Below are 19,927 nucleotides of genomic sequence, written 5' to 3' on the forward strand. Positions count from 1 at the left end.
AGGGATTTATAAAACCTCAGTTCCAACTCGGCTAGCATTTTTTCTGCATTATGGAACAGACTTGTAATAGTTACCTTCACTCCCCAAAGAATATTGAATTTCTCATTCATATTAATTCCTGCAGCCTACGCTTCTTTTCCTGTATTCCCACTATATTTACTTACAGTAAGATCTATAGCGTTATAGTCTCAAAGCACGTACACTTTGCGGTCACCGACATGCAGGGGGAAAACAGTCATTGACACAGACGTCCACTGCAGAGCGTGGAAGGAAGACGCACGCGGGGACTGGATGAGGGGTGGAGGTGATGAATTATGTATGTTAAACAGGCCGTCGCATGCGAGCGATCTAGGTTACGAGAATTAGAGCGACAGGGCATTCACTTGCATCCCAAGGAAACAGGAAGTGAGAGGCATGGCAACCACGAGCACAAAAGCAGAAAAGCGCATACCTTTAGCTTGGAATGAAACTCACGAGATTTCCTTCTGGCAAGAACCTGAATGTGACTAGACACCTGCGGGGTAGGGAAGGGGAGGAAAACAAAGGAACAGCCTGTAACCATGGCGATGAAAAGCCCCCCCAGCAACTGGGCAGAGCCAGACGTACCTTGATGGCAGCTTGGATTTCTCGAACTTTCTTTCTTGCTAAGACCTGTATGTGACTAGACACCTCCAGTTTTCAAACAAAAAGAAAAGAAAACCGTAAACAATTGTAGACAATTTTTTTACAAGCAGAACATTAGATGAGGGGGTTTAAGCTCGGCTTTGTTAAAGGGGGAAAGCGTGCCAACGGCTACCCGCTCACCTTGCTAAAGTGAGCTGATTAAGGAGTTTGCAGGCGTCTTAAGCACATTAGGAAAGCGCAGATGTGAATTTTTGTGTTCGGAATGAGAATGTCCGTGTCTAGTATTCTTCAGGGAGGAGATCGAGAGCGGGCTCGCAGGGCCCCGTGGCCCCTTAACCGTCGCTCTACATATTCCACTAAGTCACGGTTGTGTTTCTGATTTATGTACTAATGGTGCATTAATAGTGATGGGAGGCGTGCGATGTTGTAGCTAGGCTCCGTCACGAGAGGTTACGTGGATGGAGTTCCTCATCTTAATCAGGCCAATCACACTTAAGTGGCTGTTTAACGGGCCTCACGCTGAACGCGGTGTGTTAATGAGGTCGGTGGTCTCCGGAGGCCCGCCGCTCTCCCCTCTCCAGGCCGGCAAAGTCACATTTACACATATCTCAGCTCCACAAGTGGTCCTTTGACCTTTCCAAATTAATTACAACAATCACTTCAATGGTTCGTGCTTAGCCAAATGAAATTAGAATGGGATGCGAAAACGTTTGGGTCGATTTCTGGACTTTTCACTTTGCTTTGAGTCAGAGAAATGTTAACAAACGTTTTGTTATTTGCCTTTTTTTATGCTGTAGGATCAAATGGCTGTGATTGTAAACCCTGTTTTCTGGATTAAATTTGAGCTCTTTCAACAGCTTCAGTGCCAAAAGATTATTGATTTATTAAACAAAGCGTGTTTGCACTTGTAATTTAAGTTTGTTTTGCGGCAGAAACGTAAAGATTGTTTAAATGATCTCCGGTGATAAAAGACAACGTGCCTATATTTGAAGTAAATCTAGCAGATTGAAGAATTACAGCTATCTCAACAATATTATATAAAACAACATTCAAATAACATTACATGTAAAAACAGACATTCTTGAACCAGTCAACTGTGTAATAACATCTGGCTATTTTTTAAACGCACGTTTTAAAATAGTGATGCTTTGTGTTTGCTAATGTTTGACTCAGTGTTTTCAGCCACAGCTGTGGTTTAGCGCCGTGCTCTCATGCAGCTGAATAAAACATCTGCTAGCTAAGCCCAGCGTCGATGGTTCTTTTTTCCTGAAGTGTCACCAGCGTTCTTGCACCCAGCTGCAAAGCTTCATGCTCCTCCGTGTGTGACAATATGTGTGCATGCATGCGTGTATATCCTGTCTTTATATGTAGGGGTGGCCAACAAACACAGAATTCGAGTTATCAGTTATGCAAAATGATGCGGTTCAGTAACTTCAAATTCGGCATTAATAGGCTTTAGAATAGTTTAGAAGCAACAGGTGTTGTCAAATTTTATTTATGGGTAAATAAATAAAAAACTTATGGTCTGTGTCCTTTCAAAACCTAGTATCTCTATTTTTGTGGGGGGTTTTTGTCATAAATCCTTATTATTTGTCACTCTTTATGATTGTCACTCGGCTTTCCAATAATCTAAACATTAAAAATGCTTGTCAACTTTGTATTTTTTAAATAATTATATACAGTGTTGTCAGTGCATATCTCATTTCCTTAAAAACAAAAATTTGGACATATTAGGTTTCAGAGGGACCATATAGTAGTAAATAAAGAAATTATTCAAAAAGTTTGGAACAGTGTTCTGCAATGTAAGTTCATTTGCCTAATTTATTTTTATTTGACACAATTCATTGCAATTTGTAGTTTTGTAAATAACTTCTCCACAAAAGATTTGCATAAGTGCATTTTCAATATGATTATCTAATAAAAAATCGAATACTATCATCATTTTTGCTTCTATCGCCCAACCAATGAGTAAGTGCAAGTATCTCCTTATGTCTACGTGTAAGCTAAAAATGTTCCTGCAGAAGCTCGGACAGCAGCGTGCATGCAGGACCATGCGCATTCTCTTACCTGCTTCCTCGTCCGCGTCTTCCCAGTTCTGAGTTTAATGTATCTGGCTATTAGCTCATTCCGACCTACAGAAAAAACAAAAGACGACTTCAGTTTTAATGACACAGTGCTTTATGTCTCTGTGTATTGTTTTAAAGCAGCCTTAAATAAAACATGTTACGACAAGATATACAAACACGTAAAGAAGCGCGCAAGAAACATACTTGGATTCCAATTACCCCAATCAAAGCAGACACGCATGGCCTCGTATTCATATGCAAAAGCCAAAATTTCTAAGCATCGTGTTGCAGCCTCTCCCCGGCGAACAAACAAACACGGCTAATTTAAATGAAAACACGGCCGTGCGCATTATTACCATGAAAATAGCCCCAGAACTCCACAGCCTTCAATTTAATCTAATTTAATCCCAATTTCTTCAAAGCCTCACCCTTTGAAAAGAAACGGATCCAGACATTCATACGTTTACAGCAAGTAATGGCAGTGGAAACATATTCATTTAACACACTGCTGTTCTCACTAAATAATAATTAAAGCGTGGTTTTGTAGCGATCTTCAATTAATGGCAGCTCGACACATTCTTGCGCCCTCTGCTCTGCTCTAATTACTAATGCAGGGCACAATGACCCCTGTTTAGCCTTTTCATATGTTAATAACATACCGCCACCCCAAAACTATTACGCAAATTATAGGTAAGGAGCCACTTTAATTATGTGTCCAACTGTAGCCAACGGTTGCCATAGAGCCCTTGATTTTTTCCCGGAGTCCATTTAACAAAACTAGCTTTTTTAAACATGCGACCGCAGAACTGATGTAGCTGCAGTTTACAATTTGCTTTGGAACAACATTAAACTGTGCTTTGTTAGGGGTATAATTTGCATTAAGAAAAAGGAACAGTGAATAGAAACACACTTACGTCTGAACGCATATGACATTTTTAATGCGATGGGCACGCATTAAATTTGTGTGAGAGGAAAAGGGAAATCTGAAAATAGCCAAACTTTGATCTTACCCATGCGAACCCCAGTGTAACAGACCTCTAAGCCACTCCTTCCACAAAGCACGATTTACAATCATTTCAGGGTGACCCAATTTTCACATGAGAAATATTGTGAGATTACATTACTTTTTTCCTAATTTCCTTACGTGTTATACTATCTGACCAAAAGTGAATATTTAAAAAAGCAGTCGGAATGGCAGCAGATGTGTTCTGTGTGAAGTGTGGGGCGGCTGGCGTGACGGAGGCTGGCCGAGGTCTGTTGTTTGTCAAATGGGCACACACAGAGACGGCCAAGCTGCAGCCTCCACCTGCTGTGTGTTGGGGGAAAGCTTGTCGTGTTCAGGTGGGCTGTGTAATTTCTTTTGAGCTTCTGCTATTAGACACACCTGTCGTGTGAAACGGAATCTCTTTCTCACTCCCCTCCTCCCTCTCTCTCTCACACACACACACACACACACACACACAAATATTGTGAAACCCGCAGTTGAATGAAGCATTTAATGCTGGCGTGAAGTAGAAAAAGTACTAATCCTTAATTAAACTGATTATTCTAATACTTTTGAATAAAAGATATCTGGAAATATAAAAAATATGAAAATATTTAAAATACTTATCGCAAAGTGATGCCAAAACAAAATCTGAAATAAACGGAAACATTTGCAAAAGTAAAGTAATGTACGCAAACATTTTCAGAAGTCATGAAAATCATTTGGTTCCAGTATATTTAAAACAAATCTACCCTAACCTGACTTTACCAATCCCAGATGCATACAAATTTTGGCAAGATATGTCTGTATAAAAAAAAGGAAAAGCCCACTCTATGAAGATTCTGGCCTAGTGTGTGTTTTGCAACATAAGGAGAAACTCATCAGCCAATGAGAGCGCGATTACAACGGGCGTGATGCACAAAAAGCAGTTTCTCTTTCCTCACATAAGCATTTTGTTAAGTCCGTAACAACGGCGGGAATCACGTGACCTCGTGGACAAATAAATAGCATCTTGGGATTTTCTGTTTCAGCCCAGGTCCCCAGCATGCCAACACTGTAATCTCCCCCAGATGAAGCCAGAGCCTCGCCACTTTCAATAATTCACACACTGTGTACACATAACACGACAATGAGGGTATTCATGCAGACGCCTGATTCCTAGATCAAAGCTCACAAACGGCCAGCTGTAAGCATGCTTACTGCTGAATAATTCATTCTTTTCAATGCCTTGAAAAAAACACGCTCAGCGGGACTTGGCCAGCGCGCTTTCTTTCCTGCGTTTGCCGTGCAAAACAACACTGGCAAAGAGAAATGAAGTCACAAAAAGAAGGACGGCACACACTGGAAGTAAGGAAAGCGGAGGAAACAAGCTGCCCCCCCATTCTGTGTTACAGTTGTGTTCAGAAAGAGGGCGAACAGAGGCTCTGCATGTGGATGCAAGGGAACCCCTAAAGTGTCTTATTTAAAGTATTAAAGGAACAGTCTTTTATTCTTACATATTTCTTACGTAATGACGTCTGTATGCTGTTATTCTTTTCATTGGTTATTAAAACTTACATTTTGCATGTAGGCATTTGGCATATGCTTTTATCTGAGGTGACAAGGTGTACTGTACATGAAAGACAGTTCATGTGACCATGTGAGATGTTTTTGAAGATGTCTTCGATTTAAGTACTATATATTGTTTTGTTTCAACTATATATTTAAAATGAGATTCATGATGTCACGTGACATTTGTTGCAATTTGTCCAACAGGTACATACAGTAGATGGTACAGATGTAAATTCAGATCTTTGCTTATTTCTAAAACTAATACAAACCATTAAACATTTTACACATCATCTAGTGTGCATGTGCAACTCTTATCTTTATTAAACACTCAAATAAAAAATCTATTCACAAATAGGCTGGCCAAAAAGGTTATTACAGACTACAGGTGGCAATGCATTTTTCCACCATTTCCACAAACTAAAAGTAGGTCAAATCAGTAAAGCTCTTAATAAAGGTTTCTGAAATGACCTAAGACTAAAAGGGAGAAATCAGAGATCAAAAACGCTTCGTAGCTGTTTATGGATTTATTTGGGTGTTGAACATCAGTGGGCAAAGCAGGTGCCTGAGCATTAGCGCCACCAATTGAGCTGGAGTATAAAATGGTGGCACCAGGTTTTCTCCTTGTTGTATTAAACGTATAAAACAGAAGAAAAAAGTATGACCGCTGCGCAGGAGGTTAGATCAGGAAGAATGCAAATCTACTGAAAGAGTTCTCCACGTTGTCAGTCAAAACAGCAGGGTAAGGATTAGGTATTTATGACCTGACTCTCCCAAAAGCAGAGCACAGGGAACTGAGCATAGCAAGGACAGTGTGTATTCCTCCCTCGAGTAAGAAAAGGCTTCCCTTAATTTCAAAGACACCAGAGTCCATATCAATAGCTCCTGAAACAGCAGAGGACTCTCAGTGGGACCCAGCGGCACCCCTCTTTCTAGGATTGTCCCCCCGGTTGACTCTCATTCAATTAGGAATGCACCTCCGCCCTTGGCACCAGCTCCCTCTAAAGAAAGAGAAGCAGACTCCCTCCTCGCTTCCTACCGAGACCCATCGGCGGTCCCTCCCTAATTTAGACACCAGTTCTTGTCCCCCTGCTCTGACTGCACAGATATGCACAGACAGATCTTTGTGCCAACACTTATAATTGTCTATTGTCCAGCTACAATCACACCTCCAGAGTGCAAATTATCAAAGACACACCCAATTCAGAGAAAGACAGCATTGTGGGGGCTTTCTTTGAGGAGGGTGTGTCTTTGGAAATTGCACTCTGGAGTTGATGTGCGATTGTAGCTGGACATTAGCTGATGGAAAACAATTGACAGTCTTGGCACAAAAGTTCATCCTCTAAATACACGCGTCAATCACTGGGCTCCTGCTTCTCCTGAAGGGATGAGGTTTACACAGCTGCTAGGTCTGGGCCCTAACTCCACCGAGCACCCCACGACCCCCTGATTGTCCACTGTACCTCACATTCACTCTGTCTTACAATGCTGCATCACACTTTCATTTACATGTGGTTTCATTACTGGCCCCGGCCTGCTTTTACTAGGCTCATCATAGTATAGAAATCAGAAATAAAATGATGAAAAGGATAACTATTGACAGTTTCATCGCACACACAAACGCTGGCCCGAAGTGTTTAGCTATAATATAACTATTTATTTTATATTTAATTTATATTAATATACATTTTTATGAATATTTTATAATACATTTATTAAATTAAAACTATTCTACAGTTATTGATTCTTTGCGGAGGTCTACCGGAAGTTAAGTTAGGGCCAAATAATGTTTGTTTACGCTGTTGACACCGAAACCGTCTATAGAATAAATTACATCACTGCAAATATTTCATATGCTATACGTTAGCATTATTACATAAAAAGTAATTGTCTATTGTATTTATACCGTTCATGTATAATTATCTCAATTCAGCACACAGCGGTCAGCTCGAGGACCTTAGACTAGTCCCACCAGTTTTTTTCCAGCAGGGTGAGGCAACACGTGGCAGCTCCCTCCACCTCACAGATCTAACTGGGATGAAACCATCACCACCAGCACATCCATTAGCATCCTCTCAGCCCCTCACAGACAGCACTCGGCAGGAGCCAAAGAGCCTCTACAGCAGGAGTGTGTTATATCATTGAAAAGACAGCATAAAATTGCCATTGATTCCACACTAAGGGGGTGAAGCAAATAAAGCCCCATCATCCTTCCTGCCAGCATGTCACAGCAAAGATGATTTAATCAAAGCAAAATCATGCAGCTCAGCTGAGACCCCATGCAACAAACATTGTCCTCATTTATAGTTATGCCATATTTAAGCCTTTTAATGGCTTCTGCTATGGCCTTGGATTGCTAAAACACATCAGGGTTTTTCCTCCGAGCTTCTAAGGGGCTCATTTCCTGTTGTAGCACATTTGTTTAAAGCCGGTCTGACCGCACATCTGGTTGGTTGGGCAGGGATGATGTCATCGGATGCTGGAACGTGTCCGAGGAGTCGATAAGAAGAGAGAGACTGTCGAGGCTCACTACAAATCTATCCTTATTAGGACATTCTAACAAAGAATAAACTCTATAAATGGCAATGATAAAAAACAACTAACATACATACACATCGCACATCATGGCCACTCTGCAATGGTAAGGGATGTTTTTACACTTATCCCTACAGAAAAAACCAAGGTGGTGCACAGCATGTTGTATTTCTTAGTCTACCTTTAACATGTTCTATTTAAAGTATTGCAATATGTTGGAAGTGTATCGTATCGAAATGCATAGCAATATATCGTATTGTGACCCATCTATCCGTATCGGGAAGCGCTTGCCAATACATAGCTGTATTTAAAATAAGGAACTAGTTTTTATAGTGTGGTTCAAAGTAGATCGTAATTTGAAAGAAAGTAGTACCTCAATACAGTCACCGTGAACATACTACCACAAAAGCATGAATTCTTTGTATTGGATATTCTCCCTGTGAGACCTGTGGAGACAGCAGTCCTTCTCCTGTGTTGAGTACAAGACACAAAGACCCTGCTTCCCTGTCACGCGTGATAGATGACTTGAGGGTCTCCGGCTTTCATTAGCATCACAATAGTCTAAACCAACAATATGGAGGCATTCACTCCAAGGGTCCCTGGCTCGACTGGGATGGGGGAAGGGCCAAAGAAGGGCAAAGGGAGGCAGGCAGGAAGCCTTTTACACACAAGAACAACGGCATCCAAAAACACGGCTTGCTACGAGGGGAGACACACAGACAGGAGACAAAGAGCAAGATTTGTGCCTTGAAAGTTGAGCAGGTGACACAGTGCCCAATTCAAGCGTACAGGTGCAAGTTTCTCTTGCAAAATGTCAAATAAGTTTGTGTGATTCTCAATCTGTTGCTTTTGCGTGACACGAGTTAAAAGTATTATGTTAAGCTATGAGTGTCACACACGCAAACGTACAAAATAATGTACTGATGTACCTTTTCTAAAAAAAATATTATTGTTCAAATATTGAATTTGATATAAAGCCATAAGACATTCTACCCCAGCTACTGAATTCCAAATCAAACAGTTAAAACGTCCGTTCCCAACATCTGACTCATACTAACCAGCTGGCTCTTACGAGTGACTGAGTCTCATGACGGGGCCTCTGGCTTTCTAAAGAGGTCGCAAGATAAACTCAAGGCCATTTCTTTGGGTCAAAGCACTGGCCTTTGTCTCACCCTGTGGCTTTAAAGAGTAATAAATTTGTTATTTTTAAGGTCCTACTTTGGTTTATGTAAGGTATAGTGTACAGGTTGTTATTGCAGAGATAAGCCCTGACAGTGTGATCAGGACCCGAGGTGAAGCTCAAACACACTGTAGAGGTTCATTTCGAGAAAACAGCCGGCTGCTTGTACATTATCCCGCTTATTACACGGCTACTTGCCAGTTATTATTACCGCCGATTCGTTGGTGTGATTCACAGTCTACTCCTTTTTTCCTAAGCAAATAAATGTGTTATTGGTTCACTTTCGTCTTTACAACTTGGTAGACTGCTTACATTTAGACTGAGCAACATTATACACCGCATGAAATGTAATTTTAAGAGAATTGTAATAGTTACTCTTTAACAAGCCAAGAGCTTATATATTTTGCACTGTGACCTAAGCGTGCAAGCGTGCCTGAGGTAAGGCCATTCTGCCAGGGCCATCTGCCACCTGCTGAGAAAGCAAGGCCTTACGCGCACACACTTGCGTAGTCAGATGAAGTGAACAACAACATTTGCTAACACAAACCCAATTGGAAAAACCCCAAACCTATGTATTTGTCCTATTTGTGTCTGTAGCCCAAATGATAACATGCCTGATTCTTTAAATTGTGCATCGTTGTTGAGGTGTATTTTTTGTTTTCTAAAACGAAATGATAAGAAATGGGACTCGAGCCAAATCCAGATGAAGCATTAGGGGTAAGCTTTTTGGACACGAAGTTATCATCAGCGACCACACAAAACCCCCTAGCAACAGCAGAACAATTCAGCATCCTGATAGTAACACCCTGGTATCCAGTTAGTAAGGTTGTGCCACATAAAATACTGCTCACATTTTTAATCTATGAAATGTCAAAATGTAGTTGAAACAAATCACTGACAAAACCATTAAGAACTGTAAACAAAAAATATTTGGTTCATGCTACAGAGAAAATCAGCCATTATTTTAAAAAATGTAAGCCGAAAACACATTTAGAGAGCTCAAAACCAGACTGCATGACATATTATATGAAAGAACGACATGGAAATGCTAAGAAATCTTTTCAACACACCAGACAATATATTTTTTGCGAATGCATTAAAATCTTATCTCATAAGAAAGTATTCATCTGCTGTTGTATAATGCCAATAATGTACAACCTCTCTCACAAGACCACAGGCCCCCAATCGCATTTCATCTTTCATATAGTGATTAAATCTAATCTTCCAAGGCTTTTATTTATTCCAATCAACACTTCAGCCAAGGTTTCTGGCTTTATCTCCCAGCCTTCATATCTATATGGCTATGCTTCATAAGTCAACTTCAATGAACATAAAACTATTTGAAAGCATTTAACATTAATGTAGAAATGGCAGTTTCTCTTTGAACCCATTATTTCTCAATGTTTCAATAGCGAATGCTGATGGATGGTGAATTAGTGCTAGACGAGGTGTGTATCTTTCAGTGTGTCCAAAGCTAACATCAATAACCATGTAGCTCTAAAACGATGAACAAACAGACCAGCAGGCTTGAAAACTGGCTAATGTTTTTTATTCTATTACGTCTGACCAAAAATATCCCCCGCTCCATCACTGTCACACTGCACGCTGCTGTTCTACAGTGAGTGGAAATCTGGTATGTCACTGGGATCCACAAGCACACGTGGTTAACGGACCATCACTTAAATCTACACAGTAAGAGAAAATGCCATAACACACTACCAGTGCCTACAGATCAGATCTGTCCTCTTTTTTTAGGACTCTTTGGAAAGCCTGATTCTAATAGGTCAAGCGATTATCTTATGAAAAATGTGACAATGTAAAAACACAGCTGATTTTTTGTGATTTATAGTTTTCTACATGAAATACCTGCATTGCGCTATAAACAGCAGTAAGATGATTACAAACTAACAGAAATTTATTTTCAATTAGTTCTTTGTACATCTTATTGCAAATGTAATAATACCATGCATTTGAAGAATAGATGGGAACTATTTTAATACTGTTTGAAAGGCACTTTGAGCTGCTTGAGAAAATGGCACATTTCTGCAAATTTACGGCAAAAGGTGATGTAATTGAAGATGCTAAATTATAATTGGTTTCGATTTTTTAGTCGAAACATAATCCTCAAAGTTCCCTCTGTGTTTTTATCTAAAATATAGAAAAAATATGACTGAGTAAGTGTTCGAAACTTTTGACCGGTAATGTAACTGGCCTTGATTCAGATTGTTTGGCCTCGGGCTATATTCATTGCATAAAATCGAATAACTTCCTCTTAAATAAGTCATATACTGTCAAACGTTGTGTTATGTTTACGTCATCTCACACTTAATTCCACACAAAGTTCTCACATACACTGTGATTTCCATTTTGCATTTACTGATTCATTAAAGGGACAGTTCCCCCCAAAATGAAAATTTTGTCATTATTTACTCCCCTCAAAACCCTCAAGTTGTTCCAAAAACCTGAATACATTTCTTTGTTATGCTGAACACAATTGAAGATTTGGAAAAATGTTAGCCATTTTCAGTATCAGAGTTTCATCACAATTGCTGTTCACAAGATAAAAGGGAACCAAAAATCGAAAAACAAAGACGTAGATGAGTATGACTTAAGACTACAATTTAGTAATGTTGTACTTAACACTACCTAATAGATGATCAGTCTTAGCACCAGTACATCGACATGACACTCGATCGATTAATTTCTCATAACACTGTCTTTACAAATAACAAATACCACTTTAAAAATCAATTAAAAGTGTAGCAACACAAAATGTACTTGATAGATTACGGCTTGTGACAATTGGGAAGCCTTAACGGTCAGGACTAGGGTCACGAGTCAGAAAAACACGTCAGGATTTACGGTGGATGTCCGTTATGAAAACACACAGGCCACCGACAGAAACCTGTGGGTCGCCACCCAAAACCTTTCGAGAGGCAGAGAGGATTACGCTAGATGACCTACTGTAAATCCCCCCAGTGAATTGGCAGCTAGGGAGAAAGTGGAGGTCTGCGTGTAACTCAAATCAACTCCTCTATGTTTCCTAGCATCCAGACGCCCGCCCTCCCAGGGTCTGCTTGAGCTCCCATAGGACCAATTATTACAGCTAGTACTCCTCTGAATCACTCTATCAATTAGGGGGCGGTGAGTACATCATCACATATATTACTGCTGAGGCAGGCCTGGTTGTGGGGGTTAAGAGAGCAGGGGAGAGGAAGATGGATGGTCGGACAATGGAGAGATATGCTGGAGCTGGTTGGTGTAATCAGGGCTCCCCGGAGGAGCAAAGAGAAATCCAGCTCCTGCCCTGCGGACGTGTGAACGCGACGGTGGCTGGCACCTCCTCGCAAACACACATTCAGAGCAAGAAACAGGGTTAAATCAATATTTTCAATCTCTCAGGATCAATTCCACATCGGAACATAAAGGGAAACCTGTTAGCAGTCACCAATACGTGTAAATGAAAAGCCAGACTTCATGAGTATGATGGGCCTGTTCTATAAGTTCCCATCTCCTGCAACAGCTCTCTGTCAACTCTGAGCTCAAGTGATGTTTCAAGTGAACTGTGACCCTGTGCCAATTCAGATTCTAGGACCATCAATCAGAATAAACAAACATTAATATAGGCTTTCATAATAGGTCGTCTAGCTGTGTTATTTAAAGGCATATAAGACGGTGAAGTGTGTAATACTTTTCAGACGTTAAACATTTTCTCCTGTCCTGCTGCAGAGAGAGCTGTAAGTGAAGTCATAAGTCTGAACTCTACGGCAAAAACAAAACATCCCATTAAAGCTGACACAGATGGGACCACCTATTTGCCTTACAGCTGCAACAAAATACATCAATAAAAATAGTGATGTTAATGGTAAAGAAAATACACACTACATCTTTAAGCATTAAACACAGCAACCTAAAACATATTCACCCTATTCACTTTCAATACACTCTCCTAGTCATATTGTTTTCCATGTGTGCACCTTAATCTGAATATAATGTTATTTTATTAACCTTTCATAAAATGTATGTAACTACGTTCTGTAAACCTGCTCCGTAATCATGATTTAAGGGAATATTATTTTGGGAATTGCACACCATACTACACCTCAACACGCTATTTCTGTAGTATTGTCCATATTATGACCCATTACTACAAACATTCATTTGTGCATAATTTGTGCTTTAATTTAAATAAAGAGTACACAGAAACAGTTCACAGAAAAATCTAAATTCTCTTTACTGTATTTACTTACCCTCAAGTTAAAAATTAATGTCTTTGTTCAGATGAACACAGATATAGATATTTGGAAGAAGGTTTGTGACCAAACAGTTCTTCTCCACCATTGACTACCATAGTAGGAAAAATAGCTTTATACATTTCTTTATGCCGTTGAACACAAAATATCATATTTTGAAGAATGTAGGAAAGCAAACAGTTCTGGTGCACTTTTGACTACCATTGTATTTTTCCTACTATGGTAGTCAATGGTGGCCAAGAACTGTTTGGTTACAAGCCTTCTTCCAAATATCTTTCTCTGTGTTCATCCGAACAAAGAATTTTCACAGATTTTGATCAACTCAAGGGCAATGAAGACAGATTTTTTGAGGGGGGGTGAACTGTCCCTTTAATTCACAAAAACAAATGTATTAACTGATTTTTGATAAGTAACAGCAATTGTTACTACACCAAATTTAAAACATTACATTGAAATGACTTGCAAAGCCAAATTAATTGAACTTGAAACATTTAAGACATTCAGTATTTGTATGTATTATTGTTCACTGTAAAATATGCAAACCACCGTAGGCTACCATATAAACCAATAAATGGTGGTGCTGCAGCTTTAAATGAAGCCGTTTCCCACTTTGCGCAAACAAAAGCAGCCAATTGAAGAGGTGAAATATGAGACCAGCATCTGCTCCACAGTGAAGAAGAAAGCCCACATGATGATGACTAGACACATCTCTACAGTCATGCCAAAAAATGCAGTCAAACAGACAGAATCACTCTTTATAAGACATAACAGGTTGTTTACTAACTTTAAAAATGTTAAGTGGTGATATTGTGTCTGCTTTTATTTGTATCTTTTATTCCAAGTCTTCACATCATTTAGAAAACACAAACTGACAGGTTTCGTCAATGCTAAAGATGAAATTGCTTGAAGATGACCTCAAATTGTACAAGCCCCCACGGTCTCAAACTTAAAAACAAGCTCTCTGTGCAATCTGAGAAGCTGTCAATAGTATCATGTCACACAATGGTCAACAAACATCAACGTTGAATGCCCTGCGCATTTCGCTTTCAGACTTGGCCAGTCAACCATGAGATGAACTAGACAACCTAAAACACTTTGGGTTGTACTTCTTTTCACCTGGCAGGAAAGGAGAATGTCCGACCAGTGTGGACATGCAGCTTTGGACCCCTGGGTCATTTAAACAACTCAAAAGGTCAACGCAGGGGCACGTTTAAGCCACGGATCCTACAGCTGTAAAGAAATCCAAAACCTCAGCTTTAAATCAGCTTGACTTAATACAAGCGGTGTGTTGAAATGATCATTTCGGTTCTCTGACAGGTCCATATGTCTTTACAACATCTCAGTAACTGGGTCCAATTGAACACAAAATATCTTCCTATTCAATTGCCATAGTACAAAACATAAGGTTCTGACAAGCCCCAACAAGGACGTTAACAATGAGCTGTGTCAAGTGTGACAGAAGCAAGGGGCTCAAGATAAATTCTACGTCAATCATGCTAGAAAACACTGCCACTGGGGTGGAATGATATATGACAATAAGATATGTATTTCTTACAAAGCATATATAATACGTAAATAAAATATATGCAAATGAATTGCTCACACAATTTTAATGTAATTATTTAAAAATATTTGTTTATATAAAAAATGAATGCCTGGCTTTTGGTAATAAATACTCTGGTACACATTTTTGTAATCACAAAATGAATACAGCCCCCCCCTCAATCTTCATGTGAAGATGGAGGGACGGCCGTAATAATCATTTTAGTGCACACAATGAACGAAAATTCAATCTGCTTTGTTAGAAGCACTTCAAATATTTCAGCAAAATGAAGACATCCTGCAAGGCACAGAGAGAAAGACTAGTTTTCAGGTCTGTATTATCCATAAAAAACCAGAGCAGCTGCCTATTTAGTCAAATACGAATAAAGAAATAAAAGTTATTAGAGTCATTTTGACAGCGCAAAATATATTAGTTTTGTAATCGGAAATGTGTTTCATGCAGGTGTAAAATCATTGCGACGTGTCAAAACCACAATTGCACGCAAACAAAGGATTACATTGAAGGTGTGTGTACGACTAAAGTTCTACAGACTACATTCTGAGCGCACGCAAGAAACAGAGACCTGAGCGGATCCCAGAATTCCTCATTATCCTCACAGCGGGTAGCTAGGGTGCGCCGTCGGTGTGAGCGTGAAGCGGGCCGCCACAGAGGCAGGTCTGGGAAGAGCGCTCTGGCAGCCCCACGGGGGAGGCCAGGCTCGCTCATTAGGCCTAAATGATCCACGGCAGCCCTGCAAACCAAGTGCCACTTAGTGCCCGTCGGAGACGCCAGTTCGGCCCTGATGAGATGACTGAGCACACTGCATATCTATAATAACATGGCAAACAAAAAAGGCCTCACAATAGCGTTGGTAACTCTGGCAAACCGGTCCAGCCAATGTTAGCGCGATAGAGCTATCGGTTTAAATTTCTTTCATCCTTTGGTCATCGTTGAAATGACACAATATGATAAACGTTTGCTGCTTTCAATAAACTATGGGAACAAATGTAACGGCAAAAGGCTTACAGAAGCAGGACGCATTGCCACTAAAGCACCTTGTGAAACAGATGGTCGCTTCACAAGTAATAATTACAGCAGTCTTGTTTATTCTCACGATCCTGTGATATTTGCACTGCTGTATGCTAATAATCGGAGGAAAGACACTAATAAATGTCACAAAAAACAGAATAACAGATTTGAGGGTGAGTAAATGATGACAGAATTTTTGTTTTTTGGTGAACTGCCCCTTCAAGGTCACTCTAAAATCACTGGCCCTAAACCTGTTGCCGACTTTTTAAAACCAGATCGTGACTACCTGCATCAAGTTAGATTTTTCTAGGGCAGCACATAAACTGATAAAAGGCATCAAGCGGAGAAATATCCTAAAATCGTTTGCCTGCTTGAACAGGAATACCAAATCTGTGTGAAATAAAAGTATGCAAGTTTATATACTCTACACACAAACACGTGTCTGCGTTACGGACGGCAGCATGCTGCTAGGCGTTATTCATACCAAATTGACTTAAGGCTCTGCTGCGTGCACAATAACACCCATTAAATGCAATTTCTTGGAACTCAATGTCCTATTGTGCATCTTGTGCCATATTTTACATCTGGTCATGTGTTCATTTGTATACTCCAGAGGGTATGCAATCACGCAGGGCATGCTGAATAGAGGCTGGCGAAGCAGGTGAATTATGTAAGTGCTGCATCTTCGCCTCTTTCTGATGAAGGGGACCGCCACTTTCTTCCAACCCTTTTCATGCGACTCTCATCACAAAGCAGCTGTTGTGATGTTTTTCACCACTGTCACAATTAACCTCCGAGGCTGGGCAAGGAGCCAGCCATGGCGCAACTCAGGGCGCTAGAGAACCCATCAGGTAAACAGTATGATAAGCTTTGCTTCAAAAATTAGACATTGTTTTGAAGTGAGAGGCAGTTGCTATAGTGACTGTTGCTAATTAACTGCATTCAGCCAGGGGAACAAAGGGCTTAAGGGTGCTCAGGACGCCGTCTCTCACAGAGAGCTATGCGCTGTGAATGTGTGCGATCCCGCGGGTCTCTCTGTACCAAAATACCTGCGCCTCTCCTTCCTTTTTGTAGGAGATGTGCGGTCGTCATTTTATCAAGACTAAAGGCGGCTGGAGGCCAATTAGAGAAATGTAAGAGTCCTGATGCCATCAGGTTGTCCGCTGCCCTAAAACAAAAATAATCATCGAATCCCCGGCCAATCAGAGTGATTCATCAGCATGAAGGACCACTCATGTGGGATCTCATCAGATCCTGTGGCATTCTGGAGAACAGCCTACAAGCTAGTGCGTTTCATTATAGCACCATGGGAACCATTGCGGAAACATAAGTCTGGACGTTCTTAGGTCACTGGTTCTAGACTGACAGATTTGAAAGGGAAGATTTATAAAAATTTAGGCCACACATAGGGCGACGTCCCCATAATTTTTTTAATGTTGTGCAGCTAGTGGCAGAGAAACTACACCCTTCAATTTCAAGGTTACTATTAAATTTACTGGATTATCATTAGCTTTTGGAAAAAACTGCATAACAAAATGCATTACCACAATCTCACTTCATCTATTTTGTCTATACTGCACACAAATGACAAGCACAACAACCCAACAGTCAAGAAAACACTATAGAAAACCGTCCCATTAACTAAACTCCATTCACAAAAAATGCCAATCAAACCCGTTTCTCTAATTTGCCCTGGAACCCCGCTGACAGAGGCACCCTCTTGTTTTGACAGTTGTAACGGCCCTTGTTAATGTTTAAGCGAGCCAGCAGGTCACAGTTCACGGTGCAGCAGATTTGGCACTAGGACCCAGTGACAGCTGCAGAACTGAAAGGCGATGCTACGCAAGAGCTCCACGCTCGGATAGAGGACAGCCGCAATCTGCCGTCTTCAGCTCGCTTGAGTCTTCAGACTGCCAAACTTCGTTTCAACTGTGAAAGGCCAAATGTGATGTCTACAGTGTTTACATTGCAAAAACATTATCAAACACATCACACATATACACACAATTAAGTGTTGTGTACATGAAGGCATAGATGTGAAAGTTCACCCAAAAATAATTTATTCACCCTCTCATCATTTCTAAGCTGTATAACTTTCTTCAGCAGAAAACAAAAGAAGATATTTTAAAGAAAGTTGGTAACCGAACAGTGGCGGCACCCATTCACTTCTATTGTATGGACTCAAAACCAATGCAAGTCAATGGGTGCCGTGACAGTCACTGTTAAGTTAACAACATTCTTCAAAATATCTTCATTTATGTTCTGCAGAAGAAAGTCAAACAGGTTTGAAATGACAAGAGGGTGAATAAATGATGACGATCATTTTAACATCATATTGAAAAGGATTGAATACCACCAAATCTGATGTGTATATGTTTGTGCGTTGCTTTAAAATAAATAAATAAAATGACATTTTAATTAAGCTAGCTGCATCAAAGCAATTTGCTCTTTTGTTTGAAATCTGCCTACAGTCTTTCACTATCCTCACGACACATGTCATCCCAACGGCACAACAATATGTCTTCTATTTGATCTGTCTTTGATTTCAAATGCTCCCATTCTGTAGCAGATTAAGAACACAATCAAAAATCTCAGTGAAACAATCTGTTTCCATAAGCTTTATAAGTCTAAAAGTTGCCAGCAGTGATTTTTGAGGCAAATCTCAAACAATGTCTACATTATGTGATCTTCTGCTTGCGATCTATGACGGCGTGCTGTTTTTCTGTTGTCTCTTCCTGTGGTCTCCTGGACTGTGAAACAATACTCCTGAGGCTACGATGGACAAAGTTGTTGAGTAAACATGAAACCGGACACCAGGAACAGCTGGTTAAGTTGACCTCCGGTCAATTCACAAATCACACAACCCACTGCACACAAAACCCAAGTTCTCTGCTCAAAATCACTTGAAAATCAGGTGATGTAGCCGCTGTCTAAAAGGGTCTATTGTTCTCATGCAACTTCCTGTGCACAAAAGTACAAAAACTGTACAAAATAATTGTGCATGGCTCCTATTTCTTAAATAATGTTTTTGTCTTGTTTTGCATTATCCTAGAACACATGTAAAGCAACGCAAATGCCTTTGAGATAAAGCAAAACAAATTGAGATTTTGAGATATTATCACACAGTCGTGTTGGGTTCAGTTTTTTAACTCCCCCCAAAAATAAACAAAAAATAATAGATTTTGCCTTTGGAGTGAAACATTTCGATCCATTTTTTACACTATAATCCTGAAAAGAGAGAGAGAGAAAGTGAATCTGAGAGCAGCAGAGGGCGTGCTGGGCATCAGCGTGGCCCTAAACGCTTTCTGTAGTGGCAGCTGAGAGGCATCGCTGCCACTCCTAAACTTTACATTTCATTTCATTTGGCCGGAGGGGTCACATGACAGCTGCAAACGCATGGCCCCAGGGTGTTCTGCTTTCACTTGACACTGACAAGCTCCAAGAGACTCCAGCGCTGCAGAAAGAAAATATACCCTCTTTCCATGACATCAACCAGCCAGGAATGGAGGGGGGGTGGCACAGCTGGTGACAGCCGTGGTACCATCTGCTCCTGACTAATAGTTCAGACTGCTTTACTTACACTCCTACTACTCAGAAAACAGTCAAATGAACGGGAAGCAGCCTGCTGCAGAGGCCCGCAAAAGCCGAGACCCCTGATTTACAATTACTCTTGTAAGCTCCGCCCTGTTACTTCAGCCTGTTTCCTCTGAGCCCTGAATTTCACTTCTCACCTCCAGCGTTCACCTCTGGGACTGATTCAAACACAGAGTGCTGAAGAACATACAGCTTCGTGTCATGTGGCACACTTATGGTGTACTTGAACCAGGTGCGATGCAACACGTTTCCTACAACACATCTTCCACATCATTTCACTGTCCGCAGCGAAACACGAAATGGCAGTTGCTACCTATTGTACTTCTGTAATGTGACCTACTGCTAACTGAAACAGGATATTTGTTTACACCTTGCCATTTCGTAAATGCTTTTATCCAAAATTGCTTACAAAAAAATTAATTGATTTAATCCATAAGGAAATGACTGCATCGCATAAAGTAGAACGGCAGAGAAATATGGGCCCATAAATAAATGTTCTATTCTTTGGAATAACGTTCACCAAATTAATCACTTACAGTACTAGACAAGGGATATATGCTGAAAGTCTGC

At 40.4% G+C, this 19,927-nt stretch overlaps 1 protein-coding gene across 4 annotated transcripts in view; it reads right to left on the reverse strand.

The window, feature by feature from the left end:
- tead1b (TEA domain family member 1b) overlaps positions 1–19,927 on the reverse strand; it is a 57,064-nt gene that overhangs the window by 14,491 nt on the left and 22,646 nt on the right. For 2 of the 4 annotated variants that reach the window (XM_079459572.1, XM_079459571.1), the window contains 2 exons: positions 2,692–2,756; positions 598–669 (listed from right to left, as the gene is read on the reverse strand). In XM_079459572.1, the coding sequence (XP_079315698.1) occupies positions 598–669; positions 2,692–2,756 (137 nt within the window). Of the gene's footprint in view, positions 1–445; positions 515–597; positions 670–2,691; positions 2,757–19,927 lie in introns of all 4 variants that reach the window. The other 2 variants (XM_079459569.1, XM_079459570.1) reach the window with 2 other exon arrangements.

Source organism: Barbatula barbatula (assembly GCF_947034865.1).
Source record: "Barbatula barbatula genome assembly, chromosome: 1".
NCBI lineage: Eukaryota > Metazoa > Chordata > Actinopteri > Cypriniformes > Nemacheilidae > Barbatula > Barbatula barbatula.